At 46.8% G+C, this 27203-nt stretch overlaps 1 protein-coding gene across 1 annotated transcript in view; it reads right to left on the reverse strand.

The window, feature by feature from the left end:
- Window positions 1-20509, reverse strand: part of TENM4 (teneurin transmembrane protein 4) — a 55254-nt gene extending 34745 nt beyond the window's left edge. The window contains exons 1-5 of the mRNA XM_032220319.1: window positions 20405-20509; window positions 14074-14335; window positions 12137-12404; window positions 10605-10748; window positions 7851-8100 (exon numbers count right to left, since the gene is read on the reverse strand). Coding sequence (XP_032076210.1) covers window positions 7851-8100; window positions 10605-10748; window positions 12137-12404; window positions 14074-14335; window positions 20405-20496 — 1016 coding nt within the window. The 5' untranslated portion in view covers window positions 20497-20509. The remainder of the gene's footprint in view (window positions 1-7850; window positions 8101-10604; window positions 10749-12136; window positions 12405-14073; window positions 14336-20404) is intronic.
- Between the last annotated feature and the right edge of the window lie 6694 nt (window positions 20510-27203).

The raw sequence follows: 27203 nt of genomic DNA on the forward strand, positions 1-27203 counted from the left end.
GGAGGAGGAGGAGGACAACCGTGTGGTCCTCCTTGGTTCTCTGTTACTTATCCGGGTTCTCATGACCCGGATAAGTAACATCATCAGTGCTATAAGAGAGTGGGGTTTGAGGAGGAGGAGCAGGAAGAGAGGAAGGAGGAGGAGGAGGAGGAGGAGGAGGAGGAGGAGGAGGAGGAGGAGGAGGAGGAGGAGGAGGAGAAGGACAACAACTGTGGGGTCCTCCTTGGTTCTCTCCGAGCTTGGTGGTTTTTCTCCCAGGTGTTTCATGACCCGGATAAGTAACATCATCAGTGCTATAAGAGTGGGGTTTGAGGAGGAGGAGCAGGAAGAGAGGGAGGAGGAGGAGGAGGAGGAGGAGGAGGAGGAAGAGGAGGAGGAGGAGGAGAAGGACAACAACTGTGGGGTCCTTCTTGGTCTCTCCGAGCTTGGTGGTTTTTCTCTCAGGCGTTTCATGACCCAACCAGATAACATCATCAGGGCTAGAAACGATCAACTCCCTCCTGGCACTGATGATGTTACCTAGTTTGGGTAACGAAACGTCTCCAAGAAAACAAACAAGTTTGGAGAGCACCAAGGACCCCACAGTCATTGTCTTCCTCCTCCTCCTCCTCCTCCTCCTCCTCCTCCTCCTCCTCCTCCTCCTCCTCTTCTTCCTCCTTCCCTTCCTCCATTCCAAACTCTAGGACTGATGAGGTTACTTAGTTTGGTAGTGAAACGTCTGCAAGAAAATAAGCAAGAGGACCAAGGGCCCCACAGTTGTCGTCTTCCTCCTCGTCCTCCTCTCCCTCTTAGCACTAATATTTTACCTACTCTGGGTAATGAAATATCTGCAAGAAAACCACCAAGTTCAGAGAGCACCAAGGACCCCTCATTTCAACCCGGAGCTAGAAAATATTCTCCTTTATTGTGCTCTGGTGTGTTCCTTGCACAAATGCTATAGCCCTTTTTTTAAAAAACAAACATCTGCCAGAGATAAGTGGTATGCACAGCGAAGGAAGGAAGGAAGGAAGGAAGGAAGGAAGGAAGGAAGGAAGGAAGGAAGGAAGGAATCCTCATGGTGTATAATCAAGTGAAAGGAGGCTCAGAAGAGCAAGGGAAAAGCAGAAAAGGTTTTAAATCCTTCATTCTTTTCCTCTTGGACACACGCATGCAGAAGGCTGTGTGTGTGTGTGTTTGTGTGTGTGTGAGTGAGAAAGACCAATGCCAGCTCCCTCCCTTTTCACACTTGCAGGAAAGGGAATCTTTATTCTACGCAGCTGGTTCCGTTAGGATACACAAGTACTCTTCTTATTTATTAAATTTGTTTGCTGCCTATCTCGGCGCAAAGTGTCTAAATCAGTGTTTGTCAACCTTGGCAACTTGAAGATGTCTGGACTTCAACTCCCAGAATTCCCCAGCCAGCAAATGCTGGCTGGGGAATTCTGGGAGTTGAAGTCCAGACATCTTCAAGTTGCCAAGGTTGACAAACACTGGTCTACATTGAGGTAGTCCTCAACTGGACCCAGTTCCAAAGATTGGCCTCTCCCTGCGCCATCATGGGACTGCATTTCTGCGCCCAATACAAGAATCTTGTGCTGCAATTACAAAATCTCTTTTCTAAACCATACAGCACAGACGATTAACATGCGGGGCATTTGCATAATTCTGTATTTATTTATTTTGTCGTATTTATTTAGGATAACAGAATTGGGACCTTGGAGGTCTTCTAGTCCAACCCCCTGCTTAGGCAGGAAAGCCTAGATCACTTTAGACCAATGGTTATCCAACATCTTCTTAAAGACTTCCAGTGTTGGAGCATTCACAACTTCTGGAGGCAAATTCTGTTCCACTGATTAATAGTTCTCACTGTCAGGAAATTTCTCCTTAGTTCTAAGTTGCTTCTCTCCTTGATTAGTTTCCACCCATTGCTTCTTGTTCTGCCCTCAGGTGCCTTGGAGAATAGTTTGACTCCCTCTTCTTTGGGGCAACCCCTGAGATATTGGAAGACTGCTATCATGTCTCCCCTAGTCCTTCTTTCTATTAAACTAAACATTCCCAGTTCCTGCAACCGTTCTTCATATGTTTTAGTCTCCAGTCCTTTAATCCTCTTTGTTGCTCTTCTCTGCACTCTTTCTAGAGTCTCCACATCTTTTTTACATCGTGGCGACCAAAATTGGATGCCGTATCCCAAGTGTGGCCTTACCAAGGCATGATAAAGTGGCATTAACCCTTCACGTGATCTTGATTCTATCCCTCTGTTTATGTGTTATATATATTAGAGGTGGAGATCCTTTGAAAGATGTATGCAACAAAATTCCATTTTTAATGTATGCCAATTAGTGTACATTCAAAATGACAGTAAAGTTATTCTAAGAACACAGATCAATGCGAGTCAACCCATCCTGATCTTTGAGGCCTAGTAACCTAGCTAGCCTTATTTGCAAACTTGGCAGGGTAAAACCTTTCTTTCCACTATGGTTTTAATGCAGTGGTGACTGGACCAAAACACGGTGGGAAGTTGAGGGGAAAAAAAAAATGACAGCAGGTTGGAAATGGGACTTTAATGTTTATATTTTTAATAGATTAGATTATATAAAACGGGCAGTGAGTCACACAAAGTAATTTTCCCCTCTAAGGACAGACAATTTTCTGCCCAGGAAAACCAGCTGCTGTTTTCCTTCAACAGAACTGGTTATGTAAAAGAGTCACCGAATAACGGAATTGGAAGGGACCTTGGAGGTCTTCTAGTCCAGCCCCCTACTCAGGCAGAAAACCCTATAGCCATGATGGCGAATCTATGGCATGCGTGCCCACAGGTGACCCACAGCGCCCTCTATGCTGGTATGACAGCCATTGTCCCAGTCCAGCTTCACCGCACATGCGCTAGCTAATCTTCGGGCAGCACCCCCATGCCCCGTTTTGGCTGCCAAGTTGGTGCAGGAGGCCTTTCAAGCCCAAAACGAGGCACAAGGGGCGCACGTGGCCCCCACATTCCCCGTTTTGGGCCTGGAAAGTGTTGTGGCCCAGCAGCGGCCGGCTGAGCTGTTGGTGGAATCTGACAGCGATGAACACTATGGGACTGCCCTGGAGGCTGAGGAAGACTATGGGGGGTGTTCGGAGTCAGAGCAGGGACTAGAGAGGCCTGTTGGCCACCAGGTGGCAACTGAGTCAGGGAGCAGTGAGGAAGAACAGAGGGAGGCTGTCCCTGACCTACGTATGTGTAGGGCTGCGAGGAGGAGGGAGCAGCTTTGGAAAAAGGCTCCCAGAAGGAAACAGGAACAGGTGGCTACTGATTGGCCCCTCCCGGAGAGCTTATAGGTGGAGCGACGGTAGAGGAATTTTGCAGGAAACAACAGTTTACTAATCCAGGTGTAGTGAAAGATTGGGAGAATTTCGTGAGTTCAAGCCTTGTTTTCATAGAGATAATTTTCTGGGCTCCTAGCCAAGGGGTAGCTTATCTCCCTCCTTAGTTGTGGCAGACAGCCAAGTCTGCGTCCGTATATATTAGCGGCTTGGGACAGAACAGAAAGCCTCCTGCAGCAACATGGAAGCCAAAAATGGGTGAGGGAGAGTGCATGCGCGTGGGGGGAGCACGGGGGGGGGGGGTTCGTGTGTGCATGCATGGGGGTGGGGCATGTGAGGGGGCTGCACATGCATTGCATTATGTGTGCGGGCACGCACACAGATGCTCTTGGCACGCGATGACACAAAAGTTAAGCCATCCTGCCCTATACCCTTTCAGACAAATGGCTGTCCATTCTCTTCTTAGCAAGTTACACTGTCGAAGCACTCACAACTTTTGAAGGTAAGTTGTTCCACTGATTAATTGTTCTAAATTAATGTAATTGTTCTAAATTAAACTAATTTCACCTCAGTTCTAAGTTACTTCTCTCCTTGATTAGTTTCTACCCATTGCTTCTTGTTCTACCCTCAGGTGCTTTGGAGAATAACTTTGACTCCCTCTTCTTTGTGGCAGCCCCACAAATATTGGAATACTGCTATCATGTCTCCCCTAGTCCTTCTTTTCATTAAATTAGACATACCCAATTCATCTTCTTTTAAGGACCCCATTAACTCTTGTAGGGTGGAGTCTGGGCAACTGAATGGAACATTCAGTTTAATGGCTGGATGCCCTTCCTGTCGCCAATGTGGAGTTTTGTCCAGCAGATATATTATTCTCATTGTGCCCAGAGAGAGAAATATCTGCTTGGGATCGAACTCACAGCCTCCTTATTGTATTTGTATTTAATGGATTTATAGGCCGCCCAATCCCGGAGGACTTGTGAGGCGAGAGCTCCACCTCTAGGCCACCACACCACTTTGACTTACGACCACTAATCATCATCATTATCTTTTAACGGCCCCATAATCCCTTGCAGGTTGGAGTCTGAGCAACTGAATCGAGCTAGCAGTGTGTTTTACTGGCCAGATGCCCCTCCTGTCGCCAATGTGGAGTTTTGTTCAGCAGATGTATTATTCTCATTGTGCCCAGAGAGAGAAATATCTGCCTCTACCTAGGATTGAACTCAGAGCCTCCTGATTGTGAGGCAAGAGCGCCACCTCTAGGCACACCGCACCACTCACTAGACATACCCAATTCCAGCAACATACTCAATCCTTCATAAAAACACCTTGACGTCTTGCAACAAAGGAGTAAATATTGATATCCAAAAAGGATCCTGAATTAAACGTTTAGTAGGTTTATAGTAGGGCACAGGGTTGATAGCGCAGGAGAACGAAACACGGGAGAGGGGAGGCGTGGCATCGTGAGCTAAGCCCCTCCCCTTTCACGAAAAGGGGGAAGGGCTTAGTTTGTGACGCTCTTTGCAGATTTTGAACTCAGGGCTTCCTGTTTTGTTTTTTTAAATTTCTTTTGCGTTTCACCCGTTTGCTGCTCGTTGTGCTTACATTATCAGGGTAGGATCTAAAAAATAAAATGCATTTGACCCCCGTATTCCTTTACCAGTTGGCATCCCAGCAACCTTAAATCACCTTATAAAATGCGAAAACAAGAAAAGGACCCCCAAAAAGAAAGAAAAAAAAAGAAAGAAAAGAACAGCATGCAACGTGATGAAGAAAAGGAACCCACAACTGACCATCGGGAGTCTTACCTATGCCTGAAATCTTTATTTCTGACAGAAGAGCAGGAACGCAGAAGGCAGAAGAGAAGAAGGAAGGAGGAAGAGAGAGAAAGAGAAAAGGTTAGAAAGTAAACTCCGAGCCCGGCGGCAGCTTAGGCTGGAAAGCCGACAGTAACAACTACACACTCTCCACAAGGCAGCAATAAATAAAGAGTTAGCAAATAGATCCTTTCAGAAGAGCAGGAAACTTGTCGGAGACCCATTCCGTCCGCTGATACCTTCCATGAGGGGGAAAAAATATATCATCTGTCCGAAGCTGGCTGGCTGAAATATAACATCCCGTGTTCCTCTGAAAATAAGACTGGCTCTTATATTAATTTCTGGGAGGGAGGGAAGAGGGAGGGAGAGGAAAGGGGGAGAGAGAGAGGGAAGAAGAGAGCGGGAAGGGAGAGGGGGAGGGAAGAGGAGAGAGAGGGAGGGAGGAAGAGGGAAGGAGAGAGAGGGAAAGAGAGGGGGGGAGAAGGGAGGGAGAGGGAGAGAGAGAGGAAGGGAGGAAAAGAGAGGGAGGGTCAAGGAGGGAGAGGGGGGAGAGAGAGGGAAGGAGGGAGAGAGAGAGGAGAAGGAGGGAGAGGAAGGGAGGGAGGGGGAAGAGAGAGGGGGAGAGGGAGGGTGAGGGAGAGAGAAGGAAGGAGAGAGTGGAAGGGAGGGAGGGAGGGAGAGAGAGAGGAAGGGACAGACAGAGGGAGGGAGAGGAAGAGAGGAAGGGAGGGAAAGGGAGAGAGGGGAGAAGAAGAGAAAGGGGGAGCGGGAGAGAGGAAGGGAGGAAGAGACAGAGGGAGGGAGAGGAAGGGGGAGAGGAAGGGAGCGGGAAAGAAGAGAGAGGGGCAGAGGGAGGGTGAGGGAGAGAGGGAAAAAGAGTGGAAGGGAGGGAGAGGAAGAGAGGAAGGAAGGGAGGGAGGGAGAGGGAGGGAGGAGGAAGAAGAGAGAGGCGGAGAGGGAGAGAGGAAGGGAGGAAAGAAGAGAGAGGGGCAGAGGGAGGGTGAGGGAGAGAGGGAAAAAGAGAGTGGAAGGGAGGGAGAGGAAGAGAGGAAGGGAGAGGGAGAGAGGGGGGAAGACAAGAGAGGGGGAGAGAGGAAGGGAGAAAGAGACAGAGGGAGGGAGAGGAAGGGAGAGAGTGAGGGAGGGGGAAAGAAGAGAGAGGGGCAGAGGGAGGGTGAGGGAGAGAGAGAGGGAAGAAGAGAATGGCAGGGAGGGAAGGGAGAGAGGGAAGGAGGGAGGGACAGACAGAGGGAGGGAGAGGAAGAGGAAGGAAGGGAGGGAGAGGGAGAGAGGGGGGAAGAAGAGAGAGGGGGTGGGAGGGGGAGGGAGAGAGAGGGAAGGAGAGAGTGGAAGGGAGAGTGAGAGAGAGGGAGGAAGGGGGGAAGAGACAGAGGGAGGGAGAGGAAGGGAGAGAGGAAATGAGGGGGGAACCGGCCTTCCGGTTCGGCTCCAGAAATGAACGGGGGTTCCGGTTAGGACCTTTGTAGCTCTTCGAGTGTTTAAGGTTGCCTACCCCTGACCTACAACTTCTGGAGGCAAGTTGTTCCACTGGTTAATTGTTCTCACTGTCAGGAAACGTCTCCTTTAGTTCTAGGTTGCTTCTCTCCTTGATTAGTTTCCACCCATTGCTTCTTGTCCTGCCCTCGGGTGCTTTGGAGAATAGCTTGACTCCCTCTTCTTTGGGGCAGCCCCTTAAATATTGGACGACTGCATTCATGCCACCCCTCAAAGAACTCAGTTAACAGTGTATTACTGTAATTTACTGAAAAGAAAGTCTATGGGTTTTCAATTCAATTGAGAACAGAGCTGGAAGGGACCTCAGAGGTCTTCTAGTCCAACCCCCTGCTTAGGCAGGAGACCCTATACAATTCCAGACAAATGGTTATCCAACATCTCCTTAAAAACCTCCATTTACAACTTCTGGAGGCAAGTTCTTCCACTGGTTAATTGTTCTCACTGTAAGGAAATTTCTCCTCAGTTCTAAGTTGTTTCTCTCCTTGATTAGTTTCCATCTATTGCTTCTTGTTCTACACTCAGGTGCCCTGGAGAATAGTTTGACTCCCTCTTCTTTGTGGCAACCCCTGAGATATTGGAACTCTTCTATCATGTCTCCCCTAGTCCTTCTTTTCATTAAACTAGACATACCCAGTTCCTGCAACCGTTCTTCCTATGTTTTAGCCTCCAGTCCCCTAATCATCCTTGTTGCTTTTCTCTGCATTCTTTCTATCATTTCCCCCCTAGTCTTTCCTGTTCTACGTTCAGGTGCTTTGGAGAATAACAGAAAAGAATAAGAGTAACACAGTTGGAAGGGACCTTGAAGGTCTTCTAGTCCAACCCCCTGCTCAAGCAGGAAACCCTACACCACTTCAGACAAATGGTTTCCAATTTCTTCTTTAAAACTTCCAGTGTTGGAGCATTTACAACTTCTGGAGGCAACTTCTGTTCCACTGGTTAATTGTTCTCACTGTCAGGAAATTTCTCCTCAGTTCCAAGTTGCTTCTCTCCTTGATTAATTTCCACCCATTGCTTCTTGTCCTACCCTCAAGGTGCCTTGGAGAATAGTTTGACTCCCTCTTCTTTGTGGTAGCCCCTGAGATATCGGAAGACTGCTATCATATCTATCACCCCTGGTCCTTCTTCCCATCAAACCATTTCATTTCACCCCGAAACATTCCGTTCTTGCTTTCCCCATCTGAGAACATCACCTCGAGGGACACGGAAGCAGCTAAAGTCACAAGATGCTGGTCATACCTTAACTCCAAGATGTTGGTGACATTCCCCGAAGGGAAGATCCTTCGGATGTAGTTGAAGTCTCCCACATACAGGCTGCCGTCCGAGCCGCAGGTCAAGGCAACGGGAGCCAAGAGCTTGTTGCCGTCAGCCAGGCCGTTGCAACTTGGACAGGAGATGCTCCTCCGGCGTCCATTGCCCATGATGCTCCCTATGACCGGAGGCTGCTGGGAGATGAACTGGTTTTCCCCATTTCCTTTGTGCAGGATACCTGAGGAGGCAAACACACGGGTGAAGGGAAGGACTTTGCAACCCGGAGATAGCTCCAGTGGCCCTGGATAGATACCACAATCAAAAATCCAGGCCCTTGGCAATCGGCTTGTGGAGGAAGTCCTTGACTTTACAGCAGTTTGTTTAGTGACCATTCGGAGTTACAATGGCACTGAACAAAGTGACTTATGAACGTTTTTCAGACTTAATGACTAGCACTTAGTGTCCCGGCGGAGGAGCCGCCAAAAACGGTTGTAGAAAAGACGGGACACAGAAACCAGCTCTTCAGGGAAGGAAACGTTTATTGCGCAGGTTCAGAAAGAATGGCCTGAACAATGAGTGAAAGTCAGGAAATTCCTTATATAGTTAATCGCTTTCAGTTAAAGCCATCTGTTAGTTTTGGAAACACCCCTCAAGATTTGCCCTTGAGTTACAGCAATATTATGTCTACAGAATTAGAATTAGAATTTATTAACATTTATAGGCCGCCCTTTTCCCTGAGGGGACTCAGGGCGGCTCACATAAAATCAGGGAAGGGGGATACAAACAATGACATAGACACACATAAGTAAAAATAATACTTGGGACTCCCAAGTTGCGAACCCTCTCTGAGGGGTGTAAAATTTGACCCCCCAGCCTGAGTGATGGAATATTGGTCGAATCTTTGGGAGGGAAGCACAACAGCCACTCGGTCTTTTCTGGGTTGAGTACAAGCTTGTTAGCCCTCATCCAGTCCATAACGGCCTCAAGGCCTCGGCTCATCACGTCTGCCGCTTCATTGAGTTGGCACGGGGCGGACAGATACAACTGGGTATCGTCCGCATATTGATGGTATCTTACCAGGAAGTCATAATACATAGGTCAGCCAACGGACAGACATAGCATGTATTTTGAGGAACTAACAATAAGTGTCTACCAAACAGATTTACAACCAAGCCAGCAAATAGATGTTTTGCCTCAGCATATTTCATGTGCAGACTTCCTTCTAACCTGTGTCTAACCGCACCTAAAAGCAAACCTTGCAATTTCTATATATGACCAGTTAAAGCTTAATATCATGAAACCCTAGTTTGGTTCAGGCTTGAGGCCTACTTTGGTTCAGCCTGCCACCTTAGTAGCATCCCTACATTCATGAGATCCCCATTTTTCCTACTATTTGCTTCTGTAGTTTCTTCGTATGTTGTCACATCTCTCTCTATATATATATAAATGGCCACGTGTGTGTATATTCCAAGAAGGCTCTGGAATGCCTCAAGCAATTTCAACCACACTTGGTACACAAATTACTCTGGAGACAAATACTGTGGGGGGTAAGACACCCCTAAAACCCCTCGGGGTGTGTGTTCTGTTAAGATAGAGCCTGTTGTGCCTTAAAATGCCTTCTACTGTACTGCCATAAAATGGCTTCTACTGGGCAACGCAGTGGAGTTGCCATGGTAACGACTTTCACAGTACTCCACAAGGGGGCTCCCTCTGGAAAAGGGGAAAATCCAACATTAGAAATTTGTTTGGTCCAGACATTCCCCCCCCCCCCCCCGAGGTGGGTTCCTACCAGTTCGCACCACCTATTCGGCAGAACCGGTTCGTCAAATCTACCGAACCTGTTAGAAGAGGTTCCACCAGTGGACCCAGAAAGCAGGCCACACCTACAGAAGAGGTTCCAAAATTTTTTGAAACCCACCCCTGCCACACACACACACACACACACACACAGAAACTGACACAGAGAGAAAGAGAAAGAGAAAGAAAGGAAGAAATAAATAAATAAATAAAGAAAAAAGAAAGAAAAAGAGAGGGAGATGAAAGAAAAAAAGAAAAATGGGACAGAGAGACAAAAGGAAGGAAAGAGAGAGAGAGAGAGAGAGAGAGAGAGAGAGAGAGAGAGAGAGAGAGAACACATGGCCGGCAAGCCACTCCCACCAGGTCACATGGGTGGCAAGCCACTCCCGCAAAGGAGGCCACACCCACAGAGTAGGTTCCAAAATTTTTTGAAACCCACCACTGCCCCCCCCCAAATAAATAGGGTTTAGGGTGGGTTTAGGGTTTATTAACATTTATAGGCCGCCCTTTTCCCTGAGGGGACTCAGGGCGGCTTACATAGGATCAGGGGAGGGTAATACAGACAGTGACATAAACAAACATAGAGTAAAATAATAACCAACATTCATTCATCATTCGGGAGGGGCGATTATCTTTGTCCCCAGGCCTGACGGGCTAGCCAGGTCTTAAGGGCTATGCGGAAGGCCTGGACGGTGGTGAGGGTACGAATCTCCACGGGGAGTTCGTTCCAAAGGGTCGGAGCTACTACCGAAAAGGCCCTCCTCCTTGTAGTTGCCAGCCGGCACTGGCTGGCAGATGGGATTCGGGCAACACCAGGTTATCAGCTAATAAACTAATAAAAAAATGTAATTAACTGCAGCTTTGATCCTAAAACCCATCCAAAGGAGACTGGTGGTTAAGAGATATGAAGTTTGTATAAAGAGATGAACAATGAAACCAATGTACCACTTTGGATGTTAAGTGCATGATGTTTATCCAGGGCCCATCCTCCAAGTTTCGAAGCATCTATTTCATAACCTTGAAGCACCGCCGTCCGTTTCTCCCACAGGATCAAATCCGGGCACGATTCATATTCGTATCCCACTGAAACTGGGAGTTGCGAGAGATAGAATGAGAAAGAGAACGGGGAAAGGAATGAAAGGAAGCAGTATCTTTAAAAAAGAAATACCAAAACACGACCCGGATTAGCTATGAAAAGAGTCAACTCCGATCCCAAGAAAACAAAAGAAAATAAACAAGTAATAAACGAAAGAAAATAAATCAGATTCAGCTAGATCAAACACTTTTATATCCCGCATCCCAAGGAAAGTACAGGACCATCATATCTGGGCATCCAAAATTCAGGCAACCACTAGATGGTAGCAGAGAATCAAACTTTTCTGTGTCTCTTTGCTGCCACCTTCTGGTTGTCCGAATTAAGCAGCTTAAATATAGTAACTAATAAAATTTCAGGTGGGAAGCAGGAATCTTTCTAGGCAAGGGGTTCCACAGGGCAAGGACAGGGCCAGAAACCCCTTCCCCAAGTGTCGTTTTGCCATCAGATAAGAGATTGGTCAGGACTGTGCAGAAAGCTTTCTTGGTTAACTTGAGTTGATGGAGAGGCAGGAGACAGAAAGAATAACAGAGTTGGAAGGGACCTTGGAGGTCTTCTAGTCCAACCCCCTGCTCAGGCAGGAAAACCTACACCACTTCAGACAAATGGATATCCAACATCTTCTTAAAAACCTCCAGTGTTGGAGCATTCGCAACTTCTGGAAGCTTCTGATTAATTGTTCTAACTGTCAGGAAATTTCTCCTTAGTTCTAGGTTGCTTCTCTCTTTGATTAGTTTCTACCCATTGCTTCTTGTTCTGCCCTCAGGTGCTTTGGAGAATAGATGACTCTCTCTTCTTTGTGGCAGCCCCTGAGATATTGGAAGGCTGCTATCATGTCTCCCCTAGTCCTTCTTTTCATTAAACTAGACATACCCAGTTCCTGCAACCGTTCTTCATATGTTTTAGCCTCCAATCCCCTAATCATCTTTGTTGCTCTTCTCTGCACTCTTTCTAAAGTCTCCACATCTTTTTTACATCGTGGCGACCAAAACTGGATGCCGTATTCCAAGTGTGGCCTTACCAAGGCCTTATAAAGTGGTATTAACCCTTCATGTGATCTTGATTCCATCCCTCTGTTAATGCAACTTAGAAGTGCATTGGTTTTTTGGGCAGCTCCAGCTGTCAAAGATAATAAAGGCAGATAGAAAAATGGTATCTTACCGGAGCTGGATTTCATATAATTTTACCACCTGTTCGCCGTGCACCGAAACTGTGAGCGAGCGCACCTTCTGTGCATGCGCTTTGCTTGCACACATGCATGCGGCTTAGAAAATGTGGCTAAATAGAAAGGCATAGAGCCGGGGTGGAGGGGCACCGCAGGTCACCACTACCGGCTCGTCCAAACCGGTCCAAAATGGCTGAATGCCCCTATTTGTTATCTTACCGAAGACTTCTGATAACCCATAGACCTTTTGATTGTAGACATCTGTCTTGTCCCAGATGAAGTAATAGGAGAGGTCTGGAGCTGCCGCGAACCACTTCCTGAAGAGACGTCCTTCCACCGCGACCATGAGGTGGACTTTCATCAGGTTAAAAGGGATGGTGGGGTGGGTTAAGCTGATCTTCAGGACCGATTTGTAGCCAGATGTACGACTGCTCAGGTAGCTTAGCTTGATTTTCGTCCCTGAGATTTTAATCTCTTCTTGTAAGGCCTGGAGATTAAAAAAGAAATTTGATTTGATTTGATAACTTGTATGCCACCCTATTCCCCGAAGGGACTCAGGGCGGCTAACAAACCAAATAGGGAAAGGGGGAGTACAAAAAACAACGAAGACAAAATAAGTACAAAGAAACAAATTAAAAACTTCTCAACAGCCACAACCATTTGAGTGGGGCTGGGAACTCATCAGCCCCAGGCCTGCTGGAACAGCCAGGTTTTAACGGCTTTGCGGAAAGCCTGAAGGGTGGTGAGGGTCCGAATCTCCACGGGGAGATCGTTCCAGAGGGCTGGAGCAGCCACAGAGAAGGCCCTCCCCCGAGGGGTTGACAGTCGACACTGGCTAGTTGATGGAATCCAGAGGAGGCCTAGTCTGTGGGATCTAATTGGTCTTAGGGAGGTAATTAGCAGCAGGCGGTCTCTCAAGTACCCAGGTCTGATACCATGTAGGGCTTTAAAAGTAACGACTAGCACCTTGAAGCACGTCCGGAGACCAATGGGAAGCCAGTGCAGCTTGCGGAGGATAGGTGTAACGTGGGTGTACCGAGGTGCACCCACAATCGCTCGCGTGGCTGCATTCTGGACAAGCTGCAGTCTCCGAATGCTCTTCAAGTGCTGCCCCATGTAGAGCGCATTACAGTAGTCCAGTCACACAGCTAAAGAATAGCAAACTGCACATTTTGGACAGAGAGGTTTGAAAGTGGGGGGTCAAAGAGCTGAATTTTAATTCCAGGATTGTGCAGATGCTATTTCGAGTGAAGGACAGATGTTGGTCCCTGAATTTGCCAAGAGTGGCCCACATCTGGAAGTATCCTTTTTTTAAAAAAAAAAGTTTTGATTTATTTTTATTTTTTTTACACACCTATCAAGTGCGGCACCTGGGTGTCATATATTCTAATACAAATAAAACTAATAGCATTAGTTACGGTTATTACTTTCAACCACCTGATATATTTCTAACAGTAATACGTATTTATATAAAGTTGCAATCTGTCATTATTTGATTATTCCACGTTTTCTCTTATTATCGCTCTTATTGTAGAAAAGTGCATACGCTAATATTCCCCCTTTCTCGTATTTCTAACTCTTATTCTAACTTTTAATTAACCTTTGATTAAAAAAATTTTTTTTCTTTCTATCCTACCTAGCTTCTAAGAATGTCACCTACCTATAAAAAAAAAGAAAAAGAAAAGCAAATCAAAACAATATCAGAAACGAAAAATCATCTATCCATCATCTCTTGCCCGCTTCAATACTTTAATTGCTATGCATTTTTTTTTTTAACTTGTCTCCCATATTCCTCTCTAAGCTCTGTATCTCTTTCTACATCTGCTTCTTGGCTGTTCAATCTGAGTATTTCCCCTACCTCTACCCTCCTCCACTACCTAGTTTTCAGGATCTGGAACAGTGGTGGGTTCCTATCAGTCTGGACCGGTTCTGCCGAACTGGTAGTAGTTTGGTGGTCTGGGTTTCTGGAACCGGCAGTGACCCAGCCTGCCACACCCCCAAACTGGTTCTCCTGGTGGCACCTATCTTGTTTTTGGCTTCTGCGCATGCGCAGAGCAATTTTTGTTTTACTCCGCACGTGGTGTGTCCCCTGACCGAACCAGCAGTAACGGCTACCGGAATTCACCCGTCATCTGGAAGTATATCTGTTTTCTTACCTGGATTTCTGGCACGATGGGGCCTCGTTCGGAACAGGAGCTGGCGAAGGCTGTCAGTGGAGTGGGGGAAACCACGGGATTGGGCCGGGCAAAGTTGCTCAGGTCGCAGCTGGGGATGTCGTTTTCTTCGTGCCGCATGACGATGGTTTCCATGACGAAGAAGTGGTTCCAGGGCAGCCACAGCGTGTGATCCTGAGTGATGAAGGGCGCCCGCTCGAAACGCAGAACGATGGCTATCCCGCCATTCGTGACCAGGTCAAAACTGTGTGGACAGAAAGCCAAGATGAGTTTTTGCTTCTTTTTTTTACAGGAGGGAAGCGATAAAAATGTAGATTAGCTACCGATGTCGGTGAAAGAGGCTGACCTTGTGGTGATATTTCCCCTCCCAAAAATAATACGATTTAAAATGAAATTGGAATAAAATACAATCTAAGATGAAAAATGGAATAAAATACAATAATTTAAGATAAAACATGATAAAATTGTATCTTTATATCCTGAGAAGCATGTCTCGGATTCAGACACGGAGATTTGTTTTAAGAGGAGAGTTTTTGCAAATGTCTCAGGTAGTCCTCAAACTTACGACCACAATCGGGACAGGAATGTCTGCTGCTAAGCAAGGTGGGCTTAGTCGTGTCCAATCTTACGACCTTTTCACACCTGTTCTTAAGCGAATCACATGGTTGTTAAGCAAATCCAGCTTCTCTCCTCGGAAGCCAGCTGGTTTGGTCGCAAGCGATCAAAATTCAGACGCTTGGCTCGTATTTACGATGGTTGCAGTGTCCCAGGGGTCACGCAATCCCCTTTTGCAACCTTCAAACCGTCGAAGCCAATGTTGGGAAGCCAGTCACTTCACCACCGTGTCACTAACTTTAACCCCTGCAGTGATTCCCTTAACAACTATGGCGGAGAAGGTCCTAAAGTGGGGCAAAATTCATCGAACACCTGTCTCGCTTTGCAAAGGAAATGTTGGCCCCCGTTGTGGTCATAAGTCGAGGACCACCTATCTGTATCTGGAACTCCCACCGTAGCTCCGCTCGGTTCTCCATCCTGGTTCGCCACTTTCCCAAAGGTTAACTAACTGTTTATAATGTCTTCCTTGAGGCTCTGGTGCTTTTGAGTTTGCCGGCGTGCCAGAAACTGGGCTATTAAAAACCAGCCAGCGTGTTCCTCCTTGAATTTGCAGGATCAATACCGATACTATTTCGCTTCCCTTGCTTTGTTTTTTTTTATTTTCATGGACCGGAAATAAATTAGCCAAATTAGATTAAGGAGATCTTGCCTGCTGGACGGTGAATTGGAGACGTATCTCACCGTAGACCGTCTTAAGATGGGGCCTCTGGATGTTGGCCACCCACTGCCAGCTAATATAATGCCTCTACAGATTTCTCCCTTCACGCTAATGAGGACCTCTATGCCTGTTTCCTACATTACACACACACACACACACACATACACACACACTCCATTGTTGCTTTAATTGTGAAGGCTTTAGGGCAGCCTTTCTCAACCACACAACTTTTAAGGTGTGTGGACTTCACGACTCCCAGAATTCCCCAGCCAGCTTTGGGTGGACTTCAACTCCCAGAATTCCCCAGCCAAAATGGCTGGGTCTCAGCTCCTAGAATTCCCCAGCCAGCTTGGGTGGACTTCAACTCCCAGAATTCCCCAGCCAAAATGGCTGGGTCTCAGCTCCTAGAATTCCCCAGCCAGCTTTGGGTGGACTTCAACTCCCAGAATTCCCCAGCCAAAATGGTTGGGTCTCAGCTTTTAGAATTCCCCAGCCAGCTTTGGGTGGACTTCAACTCCCAGAATTCCCCAGCCAAAATGGCTGGGTCTCAGCTCCTAGAATTCCCCAGCCAGCTTTGGGTGGACTTCAACTCCCAGAATTCCCCAGCCAAAATGGTTGGGTCTCAGCTCCTAGAATTCCCCAGCCAGCGTTGGGTGGACTTCAACTCCCAGAATTCCCCAGCCAAAATGGTTGGGTCTCAGCTTCTAGAATTCCCCAGCCAGCTTTGGGTGGACTTCAACTCCCAGAATTCCCCAGCCAAAATGGCTGGGTCTCAGCTCCTAGAATTCCCCAGCCAGCTTTGGGTGGACTTCAACTCCCAGAATTCCCCAGCCAAAATGGTTGGGTCTCAGCTCCTAGAATTCCCCAGCCAGCGTTGGGTGGACTTCAACTCCCAGAATTCCCCAGCCAAAATGGTTGGGTCTCAGCTCCTAGAATTCCCCAGCCAGCTTGGGTGGACTTCAACTCCCAGAATTCCCCAGCCAAAATGGTTGGGTCTCAGCTCCTAGAATTCCCCAGCCAGCTTTGGGTGGACTTCAACTCCCAGAATTCCCCAGCCAAAATGGCTGGGTCTCAGCTCCTAGAATTCCCCAGCCAGCTTTGGGTGGACTTCAACTCCCAGAATTCCCCAGCCAAAATGGTTGGGTCTCAGCTCCTAGAATTCCCCAGCCAGCTTGGGTGGACTTCAACTCCCAGAATTCCCCAGCCAAAATGGTTGGGTCTCAGCTTCTAGAATTCCCCAGCCAGCTTTGGGTGGACTTCAACTCCCAGAATTCCCCAGCCAAAATGGCTGGGTCTCAGCTCCTAGAATTCCCCAGCCAGCTTTGGGTGGACTTCAACTCCCAGAATTCCCCAGCCAAAATGGTTGGGTCTCAGCTCCTAGAATTCCCCAGCCAGCTTTGGGTGGACTTCAACTCCCAGAATTCCCCAGCCAAAATGGTTGGGTCTCAGCTCCTAGAATTCCCCAGCCAGCTTTGGGTGGACTTCAACTCCCAGAATTCCCCAGCCAAAATGGTTGGGTCTCAGCTCCTAGAATTCCCCAGCCAGCGTTGGGTGGACTTCAACTCCCAGAATTCCCCAGCCAAAATGGTTGGGTCTCAGCTCCTAGAATTCCCCAGCCAGCGTTGGGTGGACTTCAACTCCCAGAATTCCCCAGCCAAAATGGTTGGGTTTCAGCTTCTAGAATTCCCCAGCCAGCGTTGGGTGGACTTCAACTCCCAGAATTCCCCAGACAAAATGGTTGGGTCTCAGCTCCTAGAATTCCCCAGCCAGCTTGGGTGGACTTCAACTCCCAGAATTCCCCAGCCAAAATGGTTGGGTCTCAGCTCCTAGAATTCCCCAGCCAGCTTGGGTGGACTTCAACTCCCAGAATTCCCCAGCCAAAATGGTTGGGTCTCAGCTCCTAGAATTCCCCAGCCAGCGTTGGGTGGACTTCAACTCCCAGAATTCCCCAGCCAAAATGGTTGGGTTTCAGCTTCTAGAATTCCCCAGCCAGCTTTGGGTGGACTTCAACTCCCAGAATTCCCCAGCCAAAATGGTTGGGTCTCAGCTCCTAGAATTCCCCAGCCAGCGTTGGGTGGACTTCAACTCCCAGAATTCCCCAGCCAAAATGGTTGGGTTTCAGCTTCTAGAATTCCCCAGCCAGCGTTGGGTGGACTTCAACTCCCAGAATTCCCCAGACAAAATGGTTGGGTCTCAGCTCCTAGAATTCCCCAGGCAGCATATCTATCACTTCAGTCTAATCGACAATAAAAATTTCTATATAAGCTTATCTAGCCTGGTGCGAGAGACTGAAGTCCATTCAAAACTTAACCAACAAGTTAAGACAGCTCAGCTTGAGAAACGTAAGGTTTATTGCTGAATTTATTTGCTGCTGAATTCTGGAAATCTTGTAGCCTCTGAGAATTTTTGGGACCGTTGCTGCCTACTCCTTTGTCCAAAGCAAGAATCTGTGTATATATATTTTAAAAGGATCTTTTTTTTTTTTTTACTACCTGACAAAATGGATTATTCTGTTGGGACAACAATTGGCTTGAAAAAAGGAAGGAATGTTTTCCGGTAATTTGATCGGAATCCTTCAAGGTCCAGTTGTTTAAACACCCCTCCCCAACAAACACCCAGACTTGTCTTTGTTGCTGTGGCTGCGCAGATGTTTCCAGAGTTGTTGATGCAAAACACGTCTGTAACAACCGAAGGAAATTCCCATTCTCTGAGATCTTGAGAATAATGGAATGACGGAGTTGGAAGGGACCTTGGAGGTCTTCCAGTCCAACCCTATGTTGAAGCGGGAGAGGCTATACCAATGGAGACAAATATCTGCCCACTCTCTTCTTAAAAATTTCCAGTGATGGAGCACCTACCTCCATCCAATTACCTCCAATAGACCGATTAGATCCCACAGATTAGGCCTCCTCCGAATTCCACCTGCCGGCCAATGCCGACTGGCGACCACCCGGAGGAGGGCCTTCTCTGTGGCTGCTCCGGCCCTCTGGAATGAGCTCCCCGTGGAGATTCGAACCCTCACCACCCTCCAGGCCTTCCGCAAAGCCCTTAAAACCTGGCTGTTTCGACAGGCCTGGGGGCTAATGAGCTTTTGCCCCCCTCCTCGAATGGTATGGCTGTTGTGTGTTTTTAAATTGTGGTATTGTTTTGTTCGTCTTTTTTTATTCCTTATTTGTCCCCCCCCCCTTTGACTTGGGTTGTGAGCCGCCCTGAGTCCCCTTCGTGGAAAAGGGCAGCATAGAAATATAATAAATTCAATTCAATTCAATTCACCTACAACTTCTGGAGACAACAGAAGGTGAATTGTTTTTTTGCTGTCGGGAAATTTCTCCTTCATTGTACGTTGGATTTCTCTTTGATACTTTTTCCACATCAACAGAATAACAGAGTTGGAAGGGACCTTGTAGGTCATCTAGTCCAACCCCCACCACCACTACCACCACCAAAGCAGGAAACCCTATGCTATTTCTGACAGATCGCAGTCCAGTCTCTTCTTGAAAGCCTCCAGGGATGAAGCTCCCACAACCTCCGAAGGCAACTTCTGTTGTTCTCACTGTCAGGAAATTCCTCCTTATTACTAGATTCAATCTCTCCTTGATCAGTTTCCATCCATTGTTCCTTCTCTGGCCTTCGGGGGCTTTGGAGAATAGCTTGACCCCCTCCTCTCTGTGGCAGCCCCTCAAATATTGGAAGATTGCTGTCATGTCTCCCCCTGGTCCTTCTCTTCACTAGACTAGCCATGCCCAGTTCCTGCAACCGTTCATTGTATGTTTTAGCCACCAGGCCTTTGATCATCTTAGATAGATTCAGATTAACAGAGTTGGAAGGGATCTTGGAGGTCATCTAGTCCAACCCCCTGCCCAATCAGGAGACCCTGCACCATTTCTGACAGAGGGCAGTCCAGTCTCTTCTTGAAAGCCTCCAGGGATGAAGCTCCCACAACTTCCGAAGGCAACTTCTGTTCCTTTGGTTGATGGTTTTCACTGTCAGGAAATTCCTCCTTATTTCCAGGTTGAATCTCTCCTTGGTCAGTTTCCATCCATTATTCCTTCTCTGACCTTCGGGGGCTTTGGAGAAGAGCTCAACCCCCTCCTCTCTATGGCAGCCCCTCAAATATGGGAAGGCTGCTATCATGTCTCCCCTGGTCCTTCTCTTCACTAAACTAGCCATGCCCAGTTCCTGCAACCGTTCATCGTATGTTTTAGCCTCCAGTCCCCTAATCCTCTTGGTTGCTCTTCTCTGCACTCTTTCTAGAGTCTCCACATCTTTTCTACATCGTGGCGACCAAAATTGGATGCAGTATTCCTAGTATGGCCTTACCAAGGCACTATAAACCTACAGAAGAGGTTCTAAAATTTTTTTGAAACCCACCACTGAGTCCAACCCCCTGCCTCGGCAGGAAACCCTACACCACTTCAGACAAATAGTTATCCAACATCTTCTTAAAGACTTCCAGTGTTGGGGCATTCACAACTTCTGGAGGCAAGTAGTTCCACTGGTTAAATGTTCTAACTGTCAGGAAATTTCTCCTCAGTTCTAAGTTGCTTCTCTCCTTGATTAGTTTCCACCTTGTAGAACTTGGACCTTGTACAACTCCCCGTTCTCTCGGTTCTAAGGAGCCGAGGTGGCGCAGTGGTTAAATGCAGCACTGCAGGCTACTTCAGCTGACTGCAGTTCAGCAGTTCAGCGGTTCAAATCTCACCGGCTCAAGGTTGACTCAGCCGTCCATCCTTCCAAGGTGGGTAAAACGAGGACCCGGATTGTTGTTGGGGGCAATATGCTGACTCTGTAAACCGCTTAGAGAGGGCTGAAAGCCCTATGAAGCGGTATATAAGTCTAACTATTGCTATTGCTATAGCTCTCACTGTTTACCATTGAACTCTAAACTACTTACACTTTCTCCATAAGGTAGTTAGGCTGCCAGGGTTGAAAGTACATCCTTGGGCAGCAAAAGCCACCCGATGGGACTCACCCTTATACAGGGTTGTATTACAGATTTTGTCTTTTCTAGGTCTTAGAAAAGAAAGAGGTTGCACCTACCTGCCATCTTGCCTGCTGATGGTGTAGCCGAAAAGAGGATTGTTGACAAAGCTGATATTGACGCCAACCAGAGGGGTCCCGTCTGCAGTCATCACCTGCCCACGGATGACACAAGGGTGCCTGCGAGGAAGTTAAAAAAACAAAACAAAAAACTATATACAAAATAAATACGGGACCAAGAAATTCCAGTTAGCCTATGCTTAAGATCAGAAATGATTTAAATTGTTTAAAGTTAGCTCAGCAAGAAGAAGCTAAGGTCAATGTAGAATGTCATTAATTTCTTTATTTCTTTTTTCTCAATAGATTTTAGACTGTGTTTGTTAAAAATCCATACCGTGTACGGGTTCTGGGAAGTCGGGGGGGGGGGGAGGAGGAGGGGGGTTGGGGGTTGGGTGGAGGGAGGGAGGGGTATACATTAGGCTAGGCAAGAATTTGGTGGTAAACTAGAACTATTTTGACACACAAAAAAATTGTACTCCGATGTCTTACTGATTGAGGAATGATGAAATGTTTATTTTAAAAGAAAATAAAACTTTTGAACCCATATATATATATATGGGTTCATATTTACAACCCCTGGTAAGCCCCAATTATGGGAGGAAGCTAACTGCTTCCATCATCTGTCAATCGGCTCGTCACAAGAGTCCATCACAACAGAAACCCAATATTTTTACTGTTGCCTTTGTTATATTTGTGTTTATTATTTGTGCTGATAAATAAACAAAAAACTATATACAAAATATATATATTTTGTATAATATATATATATATATATATATATATATATATATATATATATATGTGTGTGTGTGTGTGTGTGTGTGTGTGTTTTATTTGTGCTGATAAATAAATAAAGGGAGACTAGTATAGATCTATACTAGTCTCCCTTTATTTATTTATCAGCACAAATAAAAAAGCACAAATATAACAAAGGCAACAGTAAAAATATTGGGTTTCTGTCGTGATGGACTCTTGTGATGAGCCGATTGACAGATGTTGGAAGCAGTTAGCTTCCTCCCATAATTGGGGCTTACCAGGGGTTGTGACACACACACACACACACACACACACACACACACACACACACACACACACACACACATATATATATATATATATATATATATATATATATATATATATGAGAGAAAGATAAAAAAAACAAAAACAAAACCATGACACCACCACAAAGTTGAAAGGCGTGAATTGGCGAAACAAGGAGAAGACTTTGTAAGTGGCAAAACGAGGACTCGTGACTCCGAGCCACGATGGAGTCTTGAACTCTTTGATTCAGCACCTTTAACTTCCATCGGTTGCTGTTGGGCCTGAACTTCTTGAGATGGGCTCCACCAGAGGTGGTTTTATTTTATTCTTTTTGCACGCAAGGAAGCTTAAGGCCTTTATGTTCCCACCAAGGACGCCTTCGGTTCTGCATGCCCGGTTCATATTCCTGATGGGTAATTTAATTTTCCAGGTAAGGATGCAACAGCCTTTTGCCTGTAACCCCGAAACAACAGATCGATGGGGACTGCGGCACCGTGGATTAGCTGCTCTGTGGAACTCTCTTCTTGTTTGCAATTGATCAGAAGGCGGTAGCAGCGTTATATAAGATACAGTCAAAGAGAAAGAAGAGTGAAAGAGAGAAGAAACGTATCTAGGAGACTCTTGGGTTGTGAGGCTAAAATGACTGAACACTGAACTCTTCTAGGGAAGGAAGGAAAGCGGGGAAGAAAGGGTAAGAGGAGAAGGGGAAGGTAAGAGGAGGAGGGAAGGAAGAGGAAGAGGAGAAAGAGAAGCTGAAGGGGAAGGAGGGGAAGGAAAGAAGGGAAAGAGGAAAAGGAGAAGGAGGGGAAGGGAGGAAGGAAAACAGGGAAGAAAGGAAGGGGTAAGAGAAGAAGGGGAAGGGAAAGCTGAAGGAGAAGGAGGGGAAGGAAGAAAGGAAGGAAAGCGGGGAAGAACGGAAGGGGTAAGAGGAGAAGGGGAAGGAGAGGGAAAGACGAGGAGGGAAGGATGGGGGAAGAGGAGAAACAGAAGGAGAAGATGAAGGAGAATGAGGAGAAGGAAAGAAGGGAAAGAGGAAAAGGAGAAGGAGAGGAAGGAAGGGGTAAGAGGAAAAGAGGAAGGAGAGGGAAAGAGAAGGAGGGAAGGAAGGGGGAAGAGGAGAAAGAGAAGGAGAAGCTGAAGGAGAAGGAGGGGAAGTAAAGAAGGGAAAGAGGAAAAGGAGGAGGGGAAGGAAGGAAGGAAAGGAGGGAAGGAAAGCGGGGAAGAACGGAAGGGGTAAGAGGAGAAGGGGAAGAAGGAAAGAGAAGGAGGGAAGGCAGGGGGAAGAGGAGAAAGAGAAGGAGAAGCTGAAGGGAAGGGGAAGGAAAGAAGGGGAAGGGGAAAAGGAGAATGAGAGGAAGGGAGAGTAGGAAGAAGGAAAAAAGGGGGAAGGAAAGTGGGGAAGAAAGGAAGGGGTAAGAGGAGAAGGAGAAGGAAAGAGAAGGAGGGAAGGAAGGGGGAGGAGAAAGAGGAGAAGGATGAGGGGGAAGAGGAAAAGGAGGGGAAGGGAGGGAGAAAAAAATTGAAGGGAATGAGACTGATGGTGATGGATGGAAGAAAAGGTGGTAGAAAAGAGGAAAGAAGGAAACAATGAAATTAGAAAAGAGGAAGAAAGCAAAGGAGAAAGGAGGGAAGAGGGGGATGATAGGAGAAAGCAGGCAGGGAGGGAGGACATAGAAAAGAAAGGAATGAGAGTGATGATCGATGGAAGAAAGGGTGATAGAAAAGAGGAAGGAAACGAGGGAGGGGGATGAGAGGGATGACAGAAGGGGAAAAGAGGAAGGGAGGGAGAGGAAGACGAGAAGGGGTTTGGACCAGCTGCCTTGCTTAACAACGGAAATTTTGGATTCTGTGATGGCCATAGGTTGAGAACTAGTTGATAGCTTGTTCTGTTTACATGAGGAAGGTTCCATTCTTTAAGCTTACAGATGCTGTTTGCAGGGGTGGATGGCAGAATCAAAAGGAGCTGTTTTCTAGTCCAGTCTCTCTCTCTCTCTCCCTCCCTCTCTCCCTCCCTCCCTCCCCCCTCTCCCTCCTGCCTCCAGCTATGCTGCCTTTGATTTGCATGCATTTGGGGAGCCTGGCAATTGTTGCCAGATGTGCTGAGCGACTTCCCTATAAAGGGGAATTCAAAGGCAACAGGTCCAAGGGACAACGGTCTTTGCACACTTAAACACCAGCATTGAAAATTCCTGCAGCGCTCCCTTTGAGATAAGGTGACCAGATTTTCAGATTGGAAAAGAGGGACGCCCTTGACCGGGGGGGGGGGGGGGGGGGCCTTGATTAAAAAAAATTTTTTTTGTCAAAAGGTCACCCCAGGACACTGAAACCAGCATAAATATGAATCTGTTGCCAAACAAAATTTTGATCACGTGACCATGAGGATGCTGCAACGGTCGCTAAGTGTGAAAAATGGTCGCAACGGTCGCTAAGTGTGAAAAATGGTCATGACCTGCAGGCAGGCTGGCATAATTTCTTATGGAATGAATGACAAACATAAAACGCACAAATACTTTCAAAATCATTTAATTAGAACTTTACTGCAACAATGGCTCAAAATTAAAAAAATCCACTATGTGAAAACCCCAAATTGGCTATCACCAACAGAAAGAACGACACACCCAAATTTTACAGATTGGAACAAAATTCTAAGATACAGAGATCTAATTGACAGACAGGGAAATTTAAAAACAATTGAAGAATTGGCAGATCAGAATATGAAAGGTGACTGGCTAACCTACCTCCAAATTAAAACTAAATACAATAAAGACTAAAGACTACACTAAAATATATGGTATTGAAACAGAACCACACAAATTGAATAAAATTATTCAAAGTCTGGACAGAAAGATGATAGGGAAAATATACAAATTCCTCTTGAAGTATCAAATGGAAGAGGAAATTGGAAACTGTAAAAGAACCAATGATAAAATGGGCACAGAACTTTGGCTATAACATTGAACTAGACAAATGGGAAAAATTTTGGGGAATAAATTTAAGAATGACACTATCAATCCCATACAAGGAAAACCTTGTTCTTTCAATCCTTCCAATATTTTTTTCCTTCATTCCCTTGTCTGTTTCAATATTAAGTACATTTCTTCCTTTCTTCCTATAATTTTTTCCATTTTCTTCCTTATATTCTTTTCCATTTCAACATTGTCTTCCTTTTTTCCTTCCTTCCTTCCTATACGTCTTTCCATTTTCTTCCTTATATTATCTTTTCTGTTTCAACAGTCTTTGTTTCTTCCTTCCTTCCCTCCTTCCTTCCTTCCTATACTTCTTCTTTCATTCATTATATTTTCTTTTCCATTTCAATATTAAGTGTAATTCTTTGTTCCTCCTTCCTTCTTTCAATCCTTCCAATACTTTTTCCTTCATTCTCTTTTCCTTCAATATTAAGTGCAATTCCTTCCTTCCTTCCTTCCTTCCTTCCTTCCTTCCTTCCTAAGTTATTTCCATTTTCTTCCTTATATAATATTTTCTGTTTCAACATAAAGTGCCTTCCTTCCTTCCCTCCCTCCCATCCCTTTCTTTATGTTTTCTTTATGTTTTCTTCATGCTTTCTTTTCTTTTTCCTCTGCTCTTTTTAAATCCCCCCCCCTTCTCCTCCTCCTCTACATTTAGGTTGGATTAGTTTGTACAACAGTCATCAAACTTCTGAAGTAAAAATAAATAAATAAATCATATTTAAGAAGAAGAAGAAAAAGGAAGACGTTTTTAGTTAAGTCAAACGTTTTAATAAAAGTTTCATCTTTTAAGATTCGTCCAACACATCCAATTGTAACCTTAACAGTAAAGAATATCACCCCAGCTGCTAAAGGTTCAACCAGTCTGAGAACCATTGAAAAGACAACAGTGCAGCAAAATCCAAAAGACACAACTTCCTCACGACCTCACCGCCATTGCTTTGGTACCAAATCTTTAAGGAAGGGGCGCCAGAAAGGAGGAGGAGGAGGAGGAGGAGGAGGAGAAGGCAACCAAAGAGACGCTCTCGGAGGCGGCGATCCCATAGACGAAGAGGCAGGAGGAGAGGTGGGTGCGCTGGCAGCTGCCCCGCAGACAACTTCCAAACGCTTCAGGAGCTTCTGCCGAGCAACAGGAGCCCCGGGAGCGCGTGGAAGTTGTCTGCGGGCAGCTGCCGCTGCGTCCACGCTCTCGGAGGCGGCGATCCCATAGACGAAGAGGCAGGAGGAGAGGTGGGTGCGCTGGCAGCTGCCCCGCAGACAACTTCCAAACGCTTCAGGAGCTTCTGCCAAGCAACAGGAGCCCCGGAAGCGCGTGGAAGTTGTCTGCGGGCAGCTGCCGCTGCGTCCACGCTCTCAGAGGCCCAGAAGCGAGAGGACGTTCTCTGCTGGCGTCTGCCGCTCCCCCGACCTCTCTTCCTTCCGCAGCGAATCCCATGGATTCACGAACGGACTCCACGGAAGGAAGAGAGATCGGGACAGCAGCGGGGAGGCCCAGAAGCCAGAGGACGTTCTCTGCTGGCGGCGCCGCTCCCCCGACCTCTCTTCCTTCCGCGGCGAATCCCATGGATTCACGAACGGACTCCACGGAAGGAAGAGAGATCTGGTCTGGGCAGCACGCACAGAGCGGGAAAGGCAGCACCAAAGCCTGGCCGCGAGCGAGGGAGCGCGCGGCGAGCAGCGACGCCGGGCTGCTTCCTCCTCCGCCGCCGCCGCCGGCTGCTCCCTCCGGGGCAGGAGAGCTGGGAGCAGTCGCCCGAGAACTTCCACGTGGTTCCAAAGGTTTTGCCGCCCGTTCCAGCGCAGCACAGGGGCTGGCTGCGAACTCCGCAAGGGGGCTGTCTCCTTCCCCCAGCCCAGCGCCTCCCGATTCCCACGGTACCAAATTTAATACAAAACATGATTTACTCACCACCAGTGAGTAAGCGCAACTGCCCAAAACAAAGACGAAATAAAATGGAGACTCGCGCATGCGTCCTCAGCTAAGGAGTCCAGCCAATCAGTGAGCTGGTTGGCCAGCTCACTGATTGGCTGGAGTCCAGCCAATCAAATCAGTGAGCGGCAGGCTGGGCTGGCTTAAATTTGTAGGTGGTAGCATAGAACAGAACGATGAGCCAGCCCAGCAGCTGATGGGCGGGAGCTGCAAGCGCCAAAAAAAGCGTGCCTTTTTAAAAAGCGGGCGGGACGCGGGAAAATGCATCAAAAAGCGGGGGTGTCCCGCCAAAAGCGGGACGTCTGGTCACCTTACTTTGAGAGCATGAACAAGAAGAGTTGGAAGGGACCTTGGAGGTCTTCTAGTCCAACCTTCTGCTCAAGCAGGAGACCCTATGCCATTTTTTTCTGCCCGAGTAGGAGGTTGGAGTAGAAGACCTCCAAGGTCCCTTCCAACTCTGTAACCTACCTGCTTACCTATCTACCTAACTACCCTCTTCCATCCATCCATCCATCCATCCATCCATCCACTACCTACCTATCATCCACTCATCAATCATCTATCTATCTAGCTATCTATCTATCTATCTATCTACCTACCTACCTACCTATCATTATCTATCTATCATCATTATCTATCATCTATCTATCTATCTATCTATCTATCTATCTATCTATCTATCATCTATCTATCACCTACCTGCCATCCATCCATCCATCATATCTCTCTCTAATCTATCTGTCTGTCTTATCTATCTATCTATCATTATCTATCTATCTATTTATCTATCTATCTATCTATCTATCTATCTATCTATCTATCATCTATCACCTATCTGTCATCCATCCATCCATCCATC

The sequence above is a fragment of the Thamnophis elegans genome, chromosome 6 (genome assembly GCF_009769535.1).
Source record: "Thamnophis elegans isolate rThaEle1 chromosome 6, rThaEle1.pri, whole genome shotgun sequence".
Classification (NCBI taxonomy): domain Eukaryota; kingdom Metazoa; phylum Chordata; class Lepidosauria; order Squamata; family Colubridae; genus Thamnophis; species Thamnophis elegans.